This window comes from Pipistrellus kuhlii, unplaced genomic scaffold, assembly GCF_014108245.1.
Source record: "Pipistrellus kuhlii isolate mPipKuh1 unplaced genomic scaffold, mPipKuh1.p scaffold_m20_p_12, whole genome shotgun sequence".
Classification (NCBI taxonomy): Eukaryota; Metazoa; Chordata; class Mammalia; order Chiroptera; family Vespertilionidae; genus Pipistrellus; species Pipistrellus kuhlii.
Window position 1 is genome coordinate 14911998 of NW_023425427.1, and position 22609 is coordinate 14934606.

General features: G+C 45.0%; 1 protein-coding gene across 1 annotated transcript in view; it reads left to right on the forward strand.

Annotated features, from left to right (window-relative positions):
• Positions 1-22609, forward strand: part of GABBR2 (gamma-aminobutyric acid type B receptor subunit 2) — a 304115-nt gene that overhangs the window by 200938 nt on the left and 80568 nt on the right. Inside the window, exon 8 of the mRNA XM_036433225.2 lies at positions 12618-12678. Within this exon, the coding sequence (XP_036289118.1) occupies positions 12618-12678 (61 nt within the window). The remainder of the gene's footprint in view (positions 1-12617; positions 12679-22609) is intronic.

Sequence of the window (22609 nt, forward strand, 5' to 3'; positions counted from 1 at the left end):
AGGGAAGGGAGAAAGTTGAAGTAGATGCCAGAGAGGCCCTGAGTGTTTCCTGGCCACATTGGGCCTCAGTTTCCAGTCTTCTTTCTTCTCAATGCCAAAGCTCTATTGATTGAATTGCCACTGGTTGGAGTCCAGTTAACTGAGGGCATATTATGCAATTTGATCTTGAATGTGTAGAAAAAATACATAGGATGATAATGTTGCCTAATATAGGATATAGGCCCGCTTGAGAAACTCTTGAGGTTTGAGGCCTCAAGATGCATATAATTAACTACTGTTGTGATTGGTCAGCTCTAGACTGTGACTCTAGTAGACTCTTAGTGTAAATGAATGATGCACGCAGGAATTGTGTGTGTGTGTGTGTGTGTGTGTGTGTGTGTGTACACCTACATACAAACGCACAGTATGTAATAAATCAGTGACCTAGATTCTCTCTCAAGCACACGGGATCTTTAGTAAGCCATATGTGGAGATAGTTAATCCCCATAACCACCGTCAATTCCCTTTCAGTGAGTTGGCAGGGCCCCTGCAGTGCATGTGGGCTCTGCAATGATTTTGGCAGTATACCAAAAAAAATCACTGTTCATCCTAAAATCTAGTAATTCTGTAAGCTATCTAATGAAGAGTTGCCTCAGTAATCCATGTTTTATGACCTTAGCCACTGGAAAGCTATCTTGGGAATTAACAGCATGTCCTGAGGTTCTAAACTCCAGTGTAAGGGAAATGTGTTCTATTTCCCTCACCCACCCCCACTGCAATGGGGTTTGGAGCAAATGTTCAGCTCCATGTCTTTTCCTTGGGCTCATGCTTCCCATATCAACTTTTGTGAATAACAGTACCCATAACCGGCAGTGATTTATCATACATCTCCCTGGTGGACCTCAGTGGACCTCGACTGGCTGAGCTTTGTGCCTCAGTTCATACATAGGATGCAGATGGTGTTGCCTGGAAATATCACCTGAGAAATCATTAGGTCAGAGAAGCGACCCTCAGATGTCTGAGGCCTCTTGTAACTCTGAAGTGGTGAAGGAGAAAAGGTTTCCAAGATGGGAGCCAACACTGACAAAGTCCCCGGAGTCCTGAATTTCCTGGGAGCAAGCCCTGCCTGTGAAGGAGATGTGATTCTACCAGTTTATAGAGGAAGAAACCAAAGCTCAAAAGGCTGAGTAACCAGCCCAAGTTCACAAGGTGGGACGTGCGAACTGTGCCCAGGCTGCCTTTCTAAAGAAGGACCTTTCCCATTTGGGACAAGGAAGGGCGTGAGGACCTGCTTCCGTCCTGCCTTCCAGCCACAGACCCATTGCCTGGAAGATGAGGCCTTGTAAAATCTTCCTTACCACCATGACTTGCTTGTTTGATCAAAATTAGTAATTGAGAGCCACCTATTTCTAAAGAGAGTTTGAAGTAACTTTAAATAACAGGCATATTTACATCAAGGCTACCAAAACAGAAATCAGAAATCTAATCTCCCACTCTTAGGCGAGGTCCATGTGGGGAGGTCCTATTTCCTCTTTTGTCCCTTTGTTCTGAGCTATGTAGCAGCTACTGCCACCTCTAGTCGGGGGCACATCGTCTTCCCTTATGTGCTCTCTTATTTTGAGGGCACTTAGTAAGTAGTTCTTGAGAATGTCTTTTCTTTTGAATCATCCAGGGTGAATTCTGTTTCCTCCCGTGACCCCGTATTCATTTGTCATTACTTCATAACAAATTATTCCTAAGTATAGTAGCTTAAAGCGACAGAAAACTTTTATCTCACATATTTCCTGTGGGTCAGGGATTCAGGAGTGACTAAGCTGGAAGGTTCTGGCTTGAGGGTCTCTCCTATATACACAGGCAAGAAGATGTCAGTAGGATTGCGGTCTCTTGAAGCTTACTGGGGGCAGATATTTGCTTCCAAGATAGCTCACCCATGTGGCTGGCAAGTCAGGGCTGGCTATTGGCAGAAAGACTCGGTTCCTCTCCACATGGGCCTCTCCATAGGACTGCTTAGGTGTCGTGAGATGGTGACCCACCAGCATGAGTGACCCAGCGGAAGCCAGGCTGCAGCTACACTGTCTCTGTGTGATCTGGTCTTAGAAACTTCACTCTGCTGCTTCCGTAACATCCCACTGTTTACAAGCCAGCCCCATTCAGCGTGGGAGAGGATTGTCCAAGGGTGTGGTTACCAGAAGGTGAGAATCACTGGGGTCATCTCAAAGCGTGGCTGTCACAGACCCTGACTGACATAATCTCTAAATTAAAATCAGGATACTCATTTTATTATCCACGGGGAGATCAGTTGCTGAGCAAGAAAAATAAGTGTTCACTATAAAGTAGACAGTTATAAACAAGGTGCAAATCCTATAAATATAAGGAATTATGACTCTTGAATTCAGTCTTAGGAGAGCCACTGTGGGTGGGAGTGATGGGCTTACCCAAAGAGGTTCTAAGATCTATTTCACTAGCTTCAGCTAGCCCCACTCCAGCCCTGAAAACAATGTAAGACACCCACTGTGTTTGCTTCTAGTCCATCCCTGGCATTTCACAGCCTTCACTCTGACCCTCAGCAGCCTGAGACATCCAGTGGGGCTATCAACACAGCAGCCTTTCTCTCCCTTTCTGTTTTCTCCTCTGCGAACTCCTGTCTCTTTCCTTCCCAAATGAATTAACGGAAGATTTTTTTATTTGATGGAAGATTTTTAGATTTAGCCCAAATGAATAGTCCCCAACCGCCTGTGAGCCATCTGGGTTTCTGGTGGGGGAGCGGAGCCAAAAAGGGAGAATGGGTTTTCAATCAGCCGTGCCAGGGACACCTGCCTGCCGGCTCAGTCTGCTGTTTCTAAGGTGGGAGATGAGAGTGGTGACTCATCCGGGCTCAGAGCTGAGGGTCATTAGAGCTGGGAGGAGCCTGGGGGATTGTGACATCAGTAGTCCTTGCCCTTGCCCTGCTACTTACATGTGCAGTCATGTGTGCAAATGCAAGCTCACCCACAATCCCCATTTTACAGATTGAGAAACCAAGACACAGTCAAGATTTGGAGAGCCTCCTGCCCAATCCCAGCATCTGTGTGTAACCTGTTGTCAGCCATTGGGAGCTTGGGAAATTTGTCAAGAAGTTCTGTTTCTCAGGTCCTCAGTCCTAGAATGCCCACACATTCGCAGGCCTCGTACTCTCATGGTCCTGCTTCTGCTGAAGTCATTCAGGATTTGGACCAGCCTATGATCCCTTGTTTTCCTCAGCTCTGGGCCACATTGATTATGACCAAGAAGCCCTTCCCTATTATGAGGACTGCGAGGGGTTCCAGTGAAGATTTGGGGGACAGGTGGAGGGAAATCTGTACCAGAGAATGTCATTTGAATAACTTCAAGTTGGGCATTACTTACTCCGGATCAAGTTCATCCTTTGCCATCCCACCATCCATTTTTTTCTTTTTCTTTTTTTTTTTTTTATCCCCAACATCTTTTGGGGGCAGTTTTGTGGTCTCCCCACCTCCCACTTGTCCTTCTGTACAGGAGAAGAAAACTGCCTCTCATTTCTCCCCTGACTGCCCTGATTCCTGCCTGCTGAGGTGTATGTTGAGGATCTTACCGTCTATCCAGGAGACTAGTCAAGGTTTCGATAGTATAAACTTTATCTCATGACACACTAGGGGAGACTGCAACCAAAGAGCTAGGGGATCCCAGGCTAGAACCCACAGGTCCACCTCCCATTACAGTATCCTTTCTGAATCTTCTGTCTATGAGTCCCCAAGTCCTGCAATTTTCCCTTTAATGTTTTTTCTACTCTGCCTTTCTCTCTTTCTGCCCGGCCACTCTTCAGCTGAGCCCCCTGGCCTCACACCTGGACCACTGATTGCTGTGCCTGCTGTCTCTTTTGAGCCCTGCCCCCTGTCAACCCCCAAGGTCACTCTGCAGCCCCACCCCCAGCTTAAAGTGAAGATTCCAACAGATTGCAAATTGCATGTCTCAGACTTTCAGCTGGACCGGTCAGCAATTTGGTTTTCCTGGTGGAGACTAATCTATTTAACAAAAATAGAACATACAGTAAAGCAGAATTAAATATTTCTAATCAAGGGGATGCTTGCATCTGCAAAAGGCCAGAAAAGAAGGGAGGTTGGAGATGGGGGCAAAAAGCCTGGAGGGGCTCTCATGATGAATGGCTTTAGAGCTACAAGGCCCCCTTAGCTCAGCCACCCACTCAGGAACCTGGGCAAAGACCCCACTCCCTGGTCCAGCCAGCTCTTCTCTGCTGACTGTGCAGGTGAGGAATAGCACCACCATCCATCCATCTGCCAAAACTGAAAAGCCATTCTCTGCTTCTCCACCTTCCTCAGCCTTCACATTTGGGCCATCTCTAAGCCCTGTCAGTTTCACCCCCTTCCCATCTTTTGAATTATGGATTCTTCTCCATCACATCACCTTCAACTCTCCCTTGGGTTCCACAGCACCTTATAGCTGGCTTCCTTACCTCCAGCTTGTCCTTGTGCCTGTCCATTTTCCATGCACCAGCCAAAGTAGCGTTTTTTAGCTTTATTGAGGTATACAAATAGAAATTGAATATATTTAAGGTATACAACTTAATGATTTGATCTATGCATACACTGTAAAATGATCACCACAATTAAACTAATTAACTAGCCATTACCTCACAGAGTTACCATTTTCTTTCTTTCCTTTTTTTTTCTTTTTCCTTTTTTAGGTAAGTACACTTAACATCTATCTTCTTAGCAAATTTTAGGTATACATTATAGTATAGTATAGTATAGTATAGTATAGTATAGTATAGTTAACAATAGTCACCATAGTGTAAATTATATCCCCAGAATTTACTCATCCTGCATAACTGGAAGTTTATACCCTTTGACCAACCTTTCCCCATTTCACATTCCATTGGCTATAATTGTCATATGGCCAAACCTAACTATAAGGGAGGCTGGAAAATGCAGTCTAACCATGCACCCAGGAGGAAAGGAAAATGGATTTGGTGAACTACTAGCCAGTATCTGACACAATCAGATCATCACTTTTTCTAGTCTTTTATAATTCTTACTCAAGGACCAGTGCATGAATTCCTGCACAGGTGGGGTCCCTAGGCCTGGCCCATTATCAGAGCAGATCAGGGCCAGGCCAATCGGGGCCTGCCAGCTGGGAGGAGACATAGGGGGAGGGACCATGGGAGGTTGGTTGGCTGGCTGGGGGAAGGGACTGCAGGAGGTTAGCCGGCCACAGGAGGTTGGCTGTAGGAGCATGCTGACCACCAGGAGGCAGCTCCTTGTGTTGAATGTCTTCCCCCTGGTGGTCAATGCTTGTCATGGCAACTGGTAGAGCGGTCATTCCTGTCATTCTGGTTGTTTGGTCATATCAGTCGCTTAGGCTTTTATAGATAGATAGATAGATAGATAGATAGATAGATAGATAAATAGATAGATAGATAGATAGATAGATAGATAGATAGATAATATAATGTTCAAATCTGTGTAATTTAGATCAAGTCACCCTTACTAAAAACCTTTCAGTGGCCCCTGCCACTTATATTCAAAATTAACCCTAGCACCCTTGATACAGCCCCTTAGGCTCTGCTTGATCTTGTATCTGCCCACTTGCTAATCACATTTCCTGCTCATTTCTGCCCCAATTAGCCACTTTCAGCTCCCCAGGCATTGTCTCAGCTCTTCTGGTTTCCCAATGTCTTTCCTGCCTCAGGACCTTTATATTTGCAATTCCCTCTTCCCAGGATGCTCTCCCTATCACTCTTAGCTGATCCTTCAAGTCTCAGTGCAAATGCTACCTCCCCAGAAAAGCCCTCCTTGACACCCCAGTCTAAATTGGGGTCTTGTTGTAGTTCTTTCTTATCACCCTTTTTTCCCTTTATAACATTATAGTTTGTAATTGTATATCTATTTGTGTATTTGTTATTTAATGTCTATATTGCCCATCAGATTGGAAGCTCCATGCAATCTAGAAACATATAGATTTTTCCTACTCTTTATCTGGTGCCTATCTGACATGCCCAGCACATGTTAGATGTTCAGTAGTGCTGGTTATGCATGTGTCATAATATTTCATCATGTGTCTATCACAGTTTACTTCACTATTGCCCTATTTCTTGGACATTTCTTTCATTTCTGATATTTTGCTATTCTAAACAAGCCTAACTCTTGTATCATTGCTGAAAGGAGAGGGAGTTGGCCCCACCACTCTTGGGCCATCTATCCAGCCATCTCCTCTTGATCCCCACCCCTCTCCACTGCACCCATGCTGATCAGTAGAAAGATGACAATAGGGCAGACCACACTTCCCATCCTGCCTCTTCTCTTAATTACCTGCAAACGCATTGCTCAAGACTTAATTAATGGATAGACAAAACTTTTCTCAAGGCTGGGGCCTAGCAGAACTTTCAGTGTAAGAAAATATTTTAAATAGTATACAAAATACGACTTTTCCCTATAGCCCAAGGGGACATGCAGAAAAAAGAATATTTTTCACCTTTGCAAAATATGTGCGAGTTTGTACCCAGTTGTATGGTATTTCTCTTTAAGTCCTGTCATCCCTTGGGAAAGAAAGAGCACCTTCTTCTTCAGGCCCACATGAGCTCTACCCTTTATGAAAAATTTGACCAGCATTCTAACCCCAAAGTTTCCTCAAAGTTCCCATTATTCATTTGAGATCAGTGTGGTTCTGGGTGGAGGGATGGCAGCAGAATGGTCCAAGGTGGGCTCGGATCATCCACACAGATAGCTCTTCCATTTCCTGAGATAGTTTGCTGCCTGAATGACATGTCAGAGCACATCTTACTTCCCCATAGCATAAATCAAACACTCGGATGAGCATGCATGCTCACACCTCCGAAGACAAATACAAATGCCCAGAGACAAGAGTGCAGTTAGGGAACAAGATCCTTCCCCAAATAAATGTGCAGTGATCTGCAGACACTGTACCCCACAGTGGGCCCAGAGCTCCAGGCGACTAGGCTAAACCAAGTGAGTCCTCACTCTGTCTTGCCTCCAGGTCCAGCCAGACATCAGATCATTTCAGGGCAGAACATGTCTGCCATCCACTGTGAAACTGAAGGGGACCAACATGGAGCTTGATCCACACAATCATAAATGGTCGTTGGAGTGAAATTTACTCAGGCTTAGTAATTAAACAGCAAAGATGAACAATGAAAACAGTTAATTTTTTTAAGAGGAAGCTGCTGGAATTCTTGGAGTACATTCTACTCTCCACTGATTTTTCTGTGGATTATGAACAGACGTCGGTGGAATTTTGCCAACTCACATTACCTGGAGGAACTATAAGAGTTACTCTTTATCATGTGCCAATTCAGGCTTGTGCCCCCTTCATAACTGCCTACTTTAATTCTCACAAACAATCCTGAGGAGCAAGTATTGTTCTTACTGTTTTTCAAATAGGAGAATCGCTGCTCAGAAACACTCAATGACTATCCAAGGTCATCCTGATGCCAATATTTACTCTTGTCTGGCAAAAGCTGCAACTTAGTTTTTTTCCACATTACCTTATGCATTCTGAAGATTTCTCTGGGAAAAAAATGCAGTTTTATAGCTCCCACTTCAACCTGAGCTGTTAATCTGGATCGACTTTTATGAAACAGACTGCTTTCCCTGATATTAGCAATATCCTCTTCAGGAAAACAAAAATCCTTATAAATTTTCCACCTGGGATTTTACCTCCATCATTTTATTTTCATTCCAGATGAGCTCCATGGTCATTCTTACAAGCTCCTCGGAAGTTAAAATCCATGATCAATCAATATGCAGACAAGAAAATAGAAACCAAGTCGGGCATTTCATAGGGAGATTAAGGCAGGGAACTGGTTGCAACTTTGTTGGAAGGGAAGGAGGAGCAAAACAAGTCGGTGCTGTCCCTGGAGATAAGTGTTCACAGAAACAGCCAAGCCCCTTGGCTGGAGGCACAAAAAGAGGCATAGTGTTGACATTGTCTCTGCACACTGATTTCTCAGGTTCCTGCAACCACCCTCCTGCTGTACCCAGCCCTCTCCCCCCACTCCCCGCCCACTGGCCATTGGACAGGCAGCCAGGAGCACCTCCACATTGACAGTACAGGGCTGCCTGGGCCCACAGACACCTGCAGTCACTCGGCTTTTGTTACTGCAACTGCAGCAGGGGGAAAATAGATTTTCCCTTATGCATACTTTCTAATCTCCCATGAATGCTTCTCATTAGCAGAATCTAAGTGGAAACCAGCTGGCAAGGGATTCTGGGAAATGTGGTTTCTGGGTTTTGAGCCCCTGCAATGCTGAAGAGGATACAGAGTGAGTATGGATTGTGAGCCAACCAATATCAGCCATCACCCCAGCCAGAGTTACCAGACTCCGTTACTTTGGCATTTAATGCATCACATGGATTAATCCTCAGTATAGCCCTGGGATCTCACATGGCAGAAGCTTAAGGAGAGTCACACCATTTATATATACATAAGGATACATGCGTGAGGAGGAGAGAGAAAAGATTTCTGCTCAAGCTGGGGTTTAAGAAACCAAAGCCAGTGCAGCCGGCCTGGCTGAAAGGCCAAGCACGTGAAGCTGGAGCAGTCCAGTTGCTACGTGGGCTTCACTCAGATCATTCAGGTTGCAAGAAAGATATAGTCCTAGTGACCTTTGATGGCAAGTGTCTTAGGTTGGGTTTCCCAGGAAACAGATTCTGAGACAAAGGCTAGCATACAGCAAGTTTATCAAGGAGTGTTCTCAGGAACAAAACCCGGAAAGGAGGAAGTGCAGCAGGATCAAGCAGAGGGACACGAAATGTGATGCAGCTGCAATCCCAGCCTCAGCCGCCCACGGGGACCTCTGGTTCCTATGGTCCTTCACAGCTGTCCTGAATTGAGGTATAGGGCCTAAAAGTATGTCCTTCACATTGACCATTGGATGTAGGACGGGGCATAACCTTAATTGACACAGCTCCCTTTGAATGCAGGGCAACTCAGCAGCAGCCAGGATGTGCCTCCATCCTGCTGGGGGCATCAGGGCAGCACACCAGGGCACCCACCGCTCAGTATGGGAGGCGTAGAGTGAAAGTCCCCTGCTGCTCAGGCCACAGTGCTCAGCCACTTCGGCGATGCACTCTGAGCTGGCCACCACCCTAGCCTAAGCCACTGTCACCTCACATCTGGATTACAGGCTATAGATCCTTGTTTCTCTGCTCCCTCATTTTTGCCATGCTGCCGTCCATTCTCTACCCGACAGCCAGAGCAATCTTCCCAAATATTTACCCAGGTCATAGTACTTGCTTACCATCCCCACCCCCAGGCTCTTGGCTGCACTCCAGAGCCCTGCCCTGACCTCTAGGTAGAATGTGATCTGGCCTGCTAACCTCCCTGCTCCTCATGCTGGTCCTTTTTCTTCCTTTGCCCCCTGAGGGCCTTGCCCTGCATGGTTTCCCGCTTTGTGTGGGATATCTCCTTCTTACCATGCAGGCCTCAGCTCTTCCATCACCTCTGCAGTGAGGGCTTTCCTGAGAGCACAGTAGATCTGTTCCCCTTACCCAGCCAGTCCCTTTTTATTTTCTCACAGCACTCTTCACTAAAAGAAATTTTCTTATTCATTCATTGGCAAACTTGTTTTGTCTTTTCTTTCTAGTCAAATATAAAGCTCTCAAAAAAAAAAAAAAAAGCAGAATTAGGATTTATAAGAGTACATGGCACAGGGTAGAAAAATTCAGGGTGTGCGCCCCCCCCCCCAAAAAAAAATGCGTGTGCACTTTAACAGCTGATAGCTCAATTTTGAAAGTGAAATGTATTTTAATAAACACTGCCTTTATAATTATTCAAGGTATGTGTCTACATTTTTTAGATACCCTATATTTGTGCAACATTGTGTGAATTGACCACCTTTAAATATGGAGGACCCCTATTGGGCAGAATTTCATGAAAAATCCCCTGATTAGATTCCTCATGTCCAGTCTTAAAGAGGTTGACTTGGATGATGATCCCTGTCCTGTCAGCCATGGTCAGGGTAGGAGAGTTGGCTTCAGTGGTCAAACCTAGCAGGTACCATGGTAACTCCTTCAGGAAAGAATCACATGACGCATCTTCCCCATAAGGGGCTTTGCAGAGTTTCTTGGCTCCTCCTCTGGCACAGACCCTCAGCATAGCCAGTTACCCACCTGTGTATCCATCGCGACTCCGTTACCACGGTCAGAGTTCTCAGATCTCTCCCATGCTAGTTCGAATAGTGGGGTGCAAGAACTCAGTCTCCTGGGGGCTAATGTTTCTGAGAGAGGAGGACACCTTGGATAAAGGCCCTAGAGTTTAACCCTTTACCAGCTAAAATCATACAATGTTGAAAATATCTTCCCAAGCGTTGGAAAGCTCCCTGGTGCTTCAAACATTTTTTCTTATTTCAGTTCTCTTCTATTAAACACCCTATCTAATAAAAGGCTAATATGCAAATTGTCCCCTCGGGAGTTCAACCACTCACTACGACGTGTGCTGACCATCAGGGGGCAGCGTGGAACAATGGAAGGCCCCGGCCGGCAGCCAGAAGCTTGGTGAAGGAAGACCCTAATCAGCTCCAATCACCAGCCAAGCCTAGTGACCCTACCCATGCACAAATTTCTCTAGTCTTAAAATAAAAATTAATACTACCATTTAGTGAGTGCCTGTTGTAGATGAGGTGCCATGCTAGATCCATAACTCAGATGCTGGCTTCTTTTAACTGCATCGTTTGAAAAATTAAGGAGCTGGGAGGAACTGCTGTTAGTAAAAATGATTATTGTGGGTAAAATAAAGATTGACTAGAATGTTTAGAATGTAAAGGGGGGAGGGGAATAAAAAAAAGTAAAAGGAGATTCTTTCTTATCCCCACCCCATACTCCATCCATCCTGTCCAAGCTTTGAATACTACTCCATGTGCTTTTTAGTTTAACTAATAAGGATTCTGCAGGCTTTGTCCACATTTTATATCTAGAAGTCTGGAATTCTTCAAAGCTTGGCAAGAGATGGGTGAAGTAGTTGGATTTCCACCTTTGTCAGACAAATGTCCTCCTTGGGGACCATGTCTGCATCTTTCCCACTCATGCAAAGTGGTCCATTTGCATAAAAGTGATCCTTTTGAAAGATGTTCTGTGTTTGTCGGTCATCCCTAGAAATAGAATCACAGCTCTTCTCTCACCTTACACTGAAGTGTTTTCACACACAAGGGGATTGCTTACCAGCACCTAAATACAGAATTCGGTGGGCACGACTCAAACGTATGATCCTCACGCTGTCTTCAGGATTTCCAAAAGGTGTCAAAGTGGCCTCAGAATGTGTTTCTTGTTCTGAGAACAGGTTGAGTGATTCTCTTTGTGCCAAAAGCCTCAGGGCCTCAGACTTTGAGTTTCCAGCAAGAGAAGATATTTTCTGGCACTTTCTCCTGAGAATTGAGCAGGATCTGAAATTTTACCTGATGATGTAAGCTCACAACTGTGAGAGTAAAGCAGTACACATTTAAGGCCATTTCTTTTCCTGATATCTCATTAATGGAGAGATAGGAAAGAATTTAATTGCTGGACCAGAAATTAAAATAGTGAAATAGCATGGACATTAAAATCAAACTTGAATTTGAACTCCAGCAGCTCATAGTGACCTTACATAAAGGGCATTACCTTCCTCAGTCAGTTTCTTAATTTGTTAAACCAGGATTATCCCCCTATTCACTCAAGCTTGTCACAGATCCATTGATATAACATGTGACAATTTCCTTGCCTGGTTGCAGAATTTTAGGTGGACCATAAATTGGCAAGGAGAGACCAGTGCCTCTTCATGTTCCCAGTTTGGTCAGTCCAGCACATGGAACCCTTGTGTCAGCCAACAAAGCCACTCACTGTCTCTAGCCCCCAGGTTCCCTAACTGGTGCTCAGCTGCCTGTGACACTAGTTACGTCACTGGCGCAAGAAACTTAATTTTGTGCTGCCCCACTCAGGAAGAACTTACAAAAAATATCCTCTGTCCTTAATAAGAAATGCTGTCAAAACCAGTTTGGCTCAGTGGAGCCAGGTTCAATTCCGGTCAAGGACATGTACTTTGGTGTGGGCACATCCCCAGTAGGGCGTGTGCAGGAGGCAGCTTATTGATGTTTCTCTCCCATCGATGTTTCTGACTCTATCCCTCTCTCTTCCTCTCTGTAAAAAATCAATAAAAATGTATTTTTTTTAAAATAAGAAATGCTAACTGACCTACAGCCCCCTTCTGGTCCTCATGCCAAATAGCCCCGGCAAAGCCACACATCTTAATGGGTCACAGAAGCAGTCAGGGCCAGGCTCCCTGGGCCTCACCCGTGCCTCTGTCTTTCCCGGAAGACCTTGTCCCAGGACTGCTCAGGGCATGTGGATGTTTAATAAATAGCCGTGCTGATAATGATGATGCATATCTCAGCTCTAATTCACATGTGTTAGTCCCATTATTGATTTTGTGCTCCTTGAATTAAACAGATAAAGTCACAGCCAGTTTAAAAACAATTAGTTTAATTTTGCATCTTATAGTCTAACAGGAATCTGTTTTTCTTCTAATATGAATAACTGCATTGTACAGTTAATGAATTTCAGTTGAGATCAGTAGTGTCTGTGCTAATACGGCTTTTTCTCTTTTGTTCTTGTTTGTTTGTTTTGCTTTGTTTTTAGGGTCAAGTTGTGTTCCGGAACGGGGAAAGAATGGGGACCATTAAATTTACTCAATTTCAAGGTAGGCTTTTTGATGCTTCTTCTTTCTACTTGATGAATTCTGTTTTCAGGGATGTTGTTTTATGCAGTATAATATATCAAAATAAATGAAAGTGCGATGCTCCAGATAAGAGAAATCAAAGTCAATAGAAAACACTTCTCTGTGAAAACAGTAGTTTCAACATATTTAGAATATTTTTTTCTTTACTGTATTACTTTTCAGGCCCATTCAGTCTTCACACATGACTGAGAAACTCCTGAAAGTAAGGGGGGTGGGGTAAGTCAGTTCCAGTATTCTGAGAAAACTTACGTTGTTTTAGTTTTTTATTATAGAAATATTCAGATTCAAAAGTTGAGAGAATATCATAGTAAACCCATCACCCAGCTTCAACCATTATCAACATTTTGCCAATCTTGCTTTATCTTGACTCACCGTGTTACCCCTCTGCTTTTTTCTGTAAATGTTTTAAAGCAGCTCTCAGACATTATCTCATTTCAATCTATAAATACTGCAGTATGCATTTCTACTAGACAAGAACTTTTAAAAACATAACCACAATACTATTATCACACCTAAAGTATTTAACAACAATTGTTAATATCCTTTCATTCCCAATCTGTGTTCATTCTCCAATTAGCTCAAAACTGTCTCTACAGTTGGTTTGTTAGAGAATTTACACAATGTCCTCTCTTTGTATTTGGTTAATGTGTCTCTATAGTTCCTTTTAATCTATAATAATTACTTTTTTTTTTAAGACCCAGGTCATTTGTTGAACTTTTCTACTGTCAGAGTTGGAAGGGACCTCAGAAATCATCCAGACTAAGTTTCTCATGTGATAAGGAGGATACAGGGACCAGGGGGGCAGTGGCTTGTCAGAGTTCACAGGGCATCCCTGAGGAGTGGTACTGGGCAATCCCCAAGGCAGACACCTCAGTTCAGCTCAGTATAGTCATTAGCAGGGTCATTAGCCAAAAGCACTAGGTGATCGTTCTGGAAGCTGTGCCTTCTGTGTCAACTCACTTTGAGATCCCAAAGTCATCCAGGGGAAAGCAAGAAATGAAATCAAGTTACTCAGAGTCATTCAGACAAATCCCCACTGGATTCAGATCAATCAGGAGAGTTGTCCTTGGATGCTAACGTTCCATAATGCAATCTTGTAGATTTACCCATTTGTCTTCCCGTGGCAGGTAATTGAAACACATGTCAGCTCCCTGACGTGCACAAAAGATGTAATTTTAGGCAAACGTAATTATTTTCCCATTTGTTAAGTCTTACTTCTTCATTGGTTGAACAAAGTAAGCATCTTGGCAAAGATACTTACTTTTTTTTTTTTTTTCTTGAGTGATTGCAACTAAATTCTCTTGTCACATTTCCAGTATTCAAATTATATCATTCTAGGAGGATATTTTGTAAAATATTGATCGGGCAATCACAGCTACAAGTGCGTGCCAATTTTATTGCCTTTTCCCGATGTTAAGATTAGACACCAATTCCAGTGGTTGTTTTTAGACATTTATAAGGAAAGCAGTGTAGCAAACAGTATTGGGGTGGGTTTGACTCATCTGAGTTCAAGTTGCTGTAGAACTTCAGGCAAGTGACTTCACCTCCCTGAGCACTAATGTCCTCAAATAAGAATATAATCCTACCTATCATCTTAGTATGTAGGATGAACTGGTTGAGATAATACAGAGAAATATGTGCATATATTTCTTGCTCAGCAAGTAGTAGCAATTATGACTAGCACTTTGTCAATAAGTATGACACTTTTCAGGAGCAAATCCAGATTTCCTTGGTATGTTGAAATCCCATTGGTGCCTTTTGTCTGCCTACCCCTATAGCTACTACCCACACATAACAATATCTAGGATGTCAGAAGGGGCAAGACCTTATCTTCCTAATTCATGGTGTAAATGGGGAAACTGAGGCACGGGGAAGAGAGATGTTTTCCCCAGGGACACACAGCTGATTAGTGGCAGTGGCAGCCACTGTGTGCTCACAGGCACATGTATGTCTGAGGGGTCTTCCTTTGCCACACTTGTATTCAGCTTTAATTGACTATTAGAACTATAAGATACTCCTATTTGCATGTTTTTAAAATAAACATTGTTCCTGTTGACAGAGGGATGCTGTGCTGGGGGCATGTTCACATCAGCACAATAGTGAGTTACCCAAATTCATAGGGTTTCAGAGGTGCCTTTTCTGCCAGGATGAAGAGAATTGAATATTGAATAGGCTGTCCAAGTCAGAGTTCAGGTTATCACCTCATTTCACAGAGGGGAAGGAAACTGAGGCCCTTCTCTTCTCTGGGCTCATGTCTCCTCTCCCAGAAGAGCTGGTCCAGACTCTCTTTTCTGGATCCTTCCAGGAATTTGCCCAGAGGATATGCCTGTTCCCAGAGGTTACCAGTCCCTAAATCACCTCCTGCCATTGACCTTCTGTTTGGAGTTACCATGTTATCTTCCGCCATGACCTTCACACACTCTCTTCCCCTTATCTCACCCTCTCATTTAGAAGGGAGATTGGACAGCAGGGCTCACAACAGCTGATTCAAGTAGCCAGCCCCAGCGGAGAGGGCTTCTTTTGCAAGATCTGTTTCTGGGCAAGACACTTCATTTCCCTAAGCCTCAGTCTTTCCCTCTACGCAATGGGATGGCATTAATGCCTGCCCTGCCTGCCTCCTGGGGCTGAGTTAAAGGCCAAATGAGGTTTTGCTTTATAAACTCTAGTTGTGGGAACCTAATCACATTACTAGCATTCTGCCCGACTCCTGGCTGGCTCTTGGTAAATGCTTACTGAATTAGTTAGTTAGACAGCTTATAGAAATTTAGGAACATCTTCATTTATTCATGGTTTCTCATGACTTAGGTCAAGGCAGAAGGTCTGGTAAACAGCAGTTAGCCTTGACAACAAAAATGTGAGCCAAAGCAAATTCATGATGGCAGCCATTGTTGTCCCAGGCGGAAGGACCTTTTTTGCAAACTTAGGAGTGGCGAATAAACAGAACTATTCTAAACTAGCCAGAGCTAACTCCATGGTCCCTCTTGAGACCAAGGCATTTTTAAATCCAGAGGGAGTTTCAGAGCCTTAAGAATGGTCTCCCTAATCCCCAGTTCCCCTCTATTTAACTATTGTACATTCCCAAGGGTTCCCAGAGCTCTTACCTCCCATCAGGACAATCCTAGAGGGTAGGGGTGGTAGATTCCACCCATAATTCTGAGCATCCCCGTTTCCAGAATAAGTATCTTATTAAGAGGAGCAGATCAGATGTCCAGGGAATTAACGCTTCCAGGGGCAGCCCTAGCCAGGGATGGATGAGAAAAGGACAAATTTCCCAGCGTCCTTTCCCCTTGGGTGGAAACTCCCAAGAACTTCAAGGTATGTTCTATTCTGTCCCTAGATGTCAGCTGAGGACAGTCCCAATGGGATCAGTTACCTTCCCAGAAACCTGCTCATAATATACGTTGTACTGGCTCTCTTCCCTTCCCTCTGTCACCTCCTGAAACCCTATCAGTGTGTCCTAGGATCATCTTCCAAATAAATTACCTGCATTCTTGCCCTGTCTCAGCCACTCTTGTAAGGGCGCTACCCATGGCTATAGGTAAGGCAGGTATTGTTATCCTGTTAGCCACATACCCAGGGTATACTGGGACTGGCCTAAATCCCTTTCAACTCCAAGTTCAGAGTACCTCCCCCATGCCATCACTGACTTCCACTAAACTATGTTAGATGATGATGAATGCTAGAGAATTAGCCTTTTTTTTTTTTTTCCTTATGAGGAGAAAGAATTCATGTTACTGCCAAAGTCTAAACATGGCTCAGAATTTGCAGCAGGGAAGGAAGTTGAGTGAAGCCATGATTAGAGCCTTATTTATGCTGTTCTTCGTGAAATCTAAGCATCTGTGCTCTAACTCACCATCCCTGCCTTCATTAGGCCTGTTTGTGAGAATCTTGGTGAATGGTGATGTGTTTGAATGTCATACTGCTTCTGTGTCACATAAAAGACTCAGACTTTGGAGTAGTTCAGCACTTGATTTGAAGGGATAGGGTCCTCTATCGCTCCAACAACAAAATTGTCATTCAGAATGTACCTAGAGAAATGTAGGCTTGTCCTCCTCATTTGCAGACATTAATTACTGTTTGGTCTTTGGGGTAACAGCTATGGTTCTATTCAGTGCAAATTTCCTGAGCATCTGCCAGGCGTTTCATCAAGTCCTCCAGGGGAAGCCAAGCCCAATAAGAAATGTCCCTTCCCCCTTCCCTCCAGGGGTTTCATAATCTCTCTGGCCCAGTGCCAGCACCTATAAAAGCAGGAAGATAGGTAATTTCCCAGAACCTTCTAGAAAACTTTCAGAGCAAGTTTGATCCCAGTTTGAGTACCCTTTTCTTCTGTCAAGCCATATGTTATAGCTCTCTTCACCAAGCCATGGGTCTGAAAAGGCCAGTTTGTCACTGCCGCTCAACTTGATACAAGTAAGAGTAGAGACATAGTCCATCAAACTGCAGAATACATGGGCAGGGATGTGGGTCAGCAGAAATGGAAAGACATATGTGAATGTCAGTTCTTTCAGGCTGAAAGCCTGATCCTGACCTTGACACTGACCCTGACTTTGACACCACCTCAGCCCTTATGATGATCCAGGACTTACCTTTTAGGAAGCCCAAGGCCTTGTGCTTCATTGAGCCGTGGACTCTCCATGTTGAAGGGACCCCTAGCTCTCCTTTATAGCATTAGCTCTGCTTGAATGCCTCCAGTGACGGGGAACTCATCTCCTATTATATGGAAAGTATGTGAGCTTTGAAGCAGGCGTGTCTAGTTGTTAGTAGCTAGGCACTGTGGCTTGATTTCTCTGAGCCATCATTTCAGCACTTATTTAAAAACGGTAAAATAAAAGACGATCATCTTCCTTCCCTTAAGAGGGATGGTGAAAATTCAGTGTTGTGAGGCTGTGAATGTTCTTGGTTGGTGACTGTTGCAGAGAAGGGCCATGGCAACTGTTGGCTTCCTCCTCCTCTCCTGGGCACTCTTAACAATAACCCCAGATTTACTCCTTTCCAGAATTTCTTGAGAAAAGTGCAGTGTTGCTTCACACTTTGCCATTGGTACATGAAAACCCTTTTGTTTGTTTATACTCTTGTTTCCCTCATTTATTTTCAAACCCTATTCCTACCTCCCCCAGTGAAAGGCAACCATTCTAAGTGTTGAATGAGTGTGTTGTGTTTGTATCTGTTCTTGCAAGATGTAGTATATTATTGTTTGTGTGTGTGTTTTGAATTTACATCAGTGCAACTGGATTACATAGCTTTCCTGCTTCTTTTTCTTTTCCACTCATCACTTTGTTTTCTAAGATGCCTTCATGTTCCCGTGTGTACATCTAGCACATGGCTTTCATTGCTCACCCCGTAGGGCACACCCACCCTGCACCCTTCCACTCTCCCAGTGACAGACACCCAAGGTCACTTCAACTTTCTGCCTTCACAGATAACGAGGGTCCTTGTACATGTGTCCTGTGAACCCAACTGGACATTTTTAGGACAGATGCCCAAGAGGAGATTTGTTGGGTTGGAAGTTGTGTGGGAACACTGAACAGGCCTAAAACCTGCCAGATGGCTCTTTCAGCGAGTCACTGCGCCGCCTCCACTCCCACTGGCATGAGGATCCCTGGGCCCTTACCTCCTACCAACCCTTGGTGTTCCAGACCCCTAATTTTTTTTCCAGTCTAAGGGTATTGTGGTGTTAGAGATTATTTATTTGCTTACTAATGAGTTTGGGCATTTCTTCCTGTGCTTGTTAGACAGGTATTAATTGTCTGTTCTGATCTTTTGACCACTTTTATTCTGAGGGCACTGTATTTTTCTTGTTGATTTGCAAGAGTTCCTTATATAATCTAGATATTGGTCCCTTGTTGGCTTGAGGCTTTGCAAACATCTTCTGTCATTTGGTCACTTGTCTATAAACATTAAGTCCTTGTTGAAAAGAAATTCTCAATTTTGATGTGGTTAAATTCTTTTCTTTCATTCTTTTTCCCTATGGTTTGGGCTTTTAAAGTTGCTTAACAATCATTTCCTGGCTTCTGCATGCCAGATAATGATGGGGACAGAGGGTACTGAGATAGGTAAGATGCAGCCCTTGCCCTCAGGAAGCTCACAGTCCATTGGGAGCAGACATCGGACCCCAACTGGGTGTGATAACTGATGGCATTTAGAGGAGGGGCATTTGGCTCCACCCACCAGATTCGAGGAAGACTGCCTGAGAGAGGTGGCATCTGAGATGAACTTTGAAAGACCAGTTTCTCTAGTGAGAGTTAGCCAAGAAAAAGAGAGAAAAGGTGTTCTAGGTGCAGATAACCTGTTGTATTTGTATGTGTCCTGCATCCCCTCCGGTACTTAGCTTTTGCCCCTGGGATAGTTTGAGTGAGTCAATGGATAAATCTGTCCTTCGCGGGTCATTATACTCCTGGGCATTTGGCCAATGTCCACTTGGCCTATTAAAAATCTCAAAACAAAGGCCAATGAAGTTAACTTATTAAAATTCCCAGGGACCCACTTCCATCTACTCCCACCCTAGTGAAGGGACCAACCCTGTAGGTTCTATCCACAGTGACCAGACTGGGGTGGGTGGACTTCCTGAGGAATGGCCGGCCATCCTGGAGGAGAGCAGAATCAAGGCCTGCGATTGCCATATTCTCGTCTCTGAAGAGCTGCCATATTCTTGTCTCTGAAGAGCCGCCAGGAACAGGAATTGATGTGATGTGCAACCCCAGGCAGAGCCAGGAGCTGTTATGAGAAGCCTCAAGGAACATTTTCAGCTTAAAATGAGGAAGACCCTTCAGAGCAGTTGCTGAACCATCAACCAAGAGTTGAAGCTATAGAGATCTCCCCAAGCAGCCCACTCACTTTAGCAAGACCAGGCAGGGCTCCTTACATAGGTGAGGGCCAAAGCTTGGACCAACTCCAAGAGTCCATCTTCCAGTCAGAGTCCTTTCTAGCTGAGTTGAGGGTTTTCTTAGGAGGGGCATGAGTCCTAGAATCCTTGATTTTCATTGAGCCAAGGTCATCTTGTTTTTAATTTCATAGTTATGCGTTGAATCTGTTTGCAACAGCAGTTACATTTTAAAGTACATATACACCTTCCTCAGTTCAGATCTTCGGCCAGTTGAGGACCAAGGGACATTTGGGGGTGAGGGAGTTAGAGCCCCCGGAGCAGGATGTGGGGACCCAGCTAACGCAGGAGACTGGTGACCCTCCAATTGGTTCTGCCACCAGGGTTGGCTGTGGTGCAGGTGGGAGGCAGAATCACTCTGGGATTGAAGCTATTTCCCTGCCCTCTCAGGGATGTTCTCGGGCCCACAGCCAGTGAAGATTTTCAGACTGGACTTTTGGGGGAGAAGTCTAATTTTTACAAATGGGACCTTTCATCCAAATCCAAATTTTGAAATAAAGAATTTACCTTTTGTAAGAGAACACTCCATTTTTGCCCCACAACAAGGAACCGGTATTATTCTGCGGGAAAGGGAGCTCTTTTGTTTCACAGTATTTTTAGCCTCTGAGAACAGAAAGCGTTGGCTTGAAGGGCCCTCAGTGTAATCCAGTGGTTCTCAACTCTGGCTATGCATCAAGACCCACTTAGAGGACTTTTAAAAAATAGTTTTATTGATTTTAGAGAGAGAGAAAAAGAGAGGGACCGAGAGGTAGAAACATCAATGAGAGAACAACATGGGTCAAATGCCTCCTGGCACATCCTCCACTGGGCCTGAGCCTGAAACCCAGGCATGTGCCCTGAACCAGGAATCCAGCCAGTGACCTCTTGGTTCATAGGTCAGTGCTCAACCATTGAGCACCTCCGGCCAAGCTAGAGGACCTTTAAAAATACTGCTACTCAGGGTTCACCCTGAGAAGTTTCAATATAATAGGTCCAAGCTAGAACCAGTCATGTGTATTTTCTAGAAGTGCTCCAGGTGACCTTAATCCCTAGGAATTCCTGCAGTGCAGTTTGCAGATGGAGAAACTGAGGCCCAGAGGAAGGGAATGGCCCAGGGTCACATAGTGAGTCAGTGGCAACCTGCACAGAGCTTGTGGGGCACAGCCAGCCAGTAACAGACCCAGTATCACAGCCCCTCTCCTCTGCTCAATACCCCAACCTCCCGGCCCCCATTGTGCCTTTTTATCTGTCCAAGATGCCCTGTCCTCGGCCTGCAAGGCTCATGTGTGTCTAAATGACACAGCATTGTTTGCACAATGGAGTTACCAAGCAGCCAAGCTGGTGCCTATCATAGTCATCACCACCTGGGCCATAGTGAATGAAAGAACACAGGGCACCAGCCTTCCACCTTCAGACCCCTGAGGGGCCCCGGGCAGGGTGTGGGGAACAAGACTCTATGCTGCCCAAGATGTCAGAAGCCAGACTTCAGGTTCTGCTCAGGAACCAACCAGCAGGCAGAAATCAAGGCCTGGCCACACCTGCTCCAACACGAGGGGCTGAGCTCACAGCAAATGGGTTACTGGGAGCCGGGAGCAGCACTCTGGGAATGCTTCCTGGAAGAGGAGGAGGAAGTTTGGGCCTTTGGTTTGGTAGAGGGAGGGGAAAGATCCCTTCCAAGCAGAGGGACTGTTGTGGGGAACCAGTGGCAGTAAGTAAACACAGGGAGTGTTTGGGGACCTAGCAGATGGCTCACAGTTTCTTTCATCATGACTTAAATAACTATCATTTATTGAACACTCACTATGAGTTAGGTCCCAAGCCAGAAATTGCCTGTATTCTCCTCTCTGGTTCTCATAGCCACTCTGAAAGCTCCCATTCTACATTTATAACCACTGTTTAGAGGGTATGAGCCAGAAGGGAAGTGCCAATGATTTTTAACTCCCTGCTAGGGCTGGATGAGGCTGCAGTCATTCAACTGCAAGGTCAGTGATTATGAATTTTCTTCGTCTTTGTATCTCCAGCCTCCAGCACAGATGTCCAAGGCCACCTTGGTTGAGAATGAGGAAATAACCTAATCTTCCACCACCTACACTGCTGTGTTTGAGGGATCCTTTATCATGAAATACCTCGGGCTGGGCCTGGCATTCAGTAGGCACTCAATAAATGTGGGCTGAATGATCAGAAGCCCTGCTCAGTATGGGTGGTGAAAGTGCTCTGAATTCAGAACTGGGGGGTCCCAAGTCCAGGCATGCACTTAACCTAAGCGAGGCCCCTCCCTCAGCTATACACTGGGGTAAGTTATGCCCAACTCATGGTTTGCTGTGAGCGTTAAATGCAAGAAGGTGTGAAGTGCCTGTGAGCCTCCAAGCACTGCTCCAGGGATAGATTATGTGATTTTGGTCTTGGTGGGAGGCTGAGTATTATTTTGGTGCCATGGGGCACCCAGCAGGGCCTAAGAGTCAGAGGGGTGGGCTGTGCGGCCGGGGGCCTGGAGAGCGGCCAGCCACACGCTTCCCAGCTCCTAATGATTTATTCCGATCAGCCTGCATATTTCATGCACTGCCTCCCCACGCCAAATAAATAAATCAGGGCCTCCTTTTCTGAGGGGCAGGAGCTGCTTGGGGCTGAGACTTCAAAAGGCCTGAGCAAGGATGCTGGGGCTCCCAGCAGAGTCTGCTAATGTGACATTTAGGAGTTAAGTGACCCAGCCTCCTGCACAGTGTGAAACCCCTCAAATGACGAGGAAACCTTTGCGGAAGAAGGAAGTGACTTGTACAGCCCTGTTTTCCACCCTGTGGTCAAAGGAACGCAGGCTGAAGTGTGGCAGGTCTATGCGATTCCCTGTTTCATTTCCTAAATGTTTTTAAGGGACCAGCATGCACCTGCGTTTATGCAAAGAATTTCACCTACAGCCAGAGTCACATCAGGCAGTTCCTCTGGGCACATGCAGGGTCTTCAGCTCCAGGACCTGCCTGCCCTGAGGGTGAGCATTCCTCTGTGCAGTTAATATACTCAGGAGGCACAGGTGTCTTA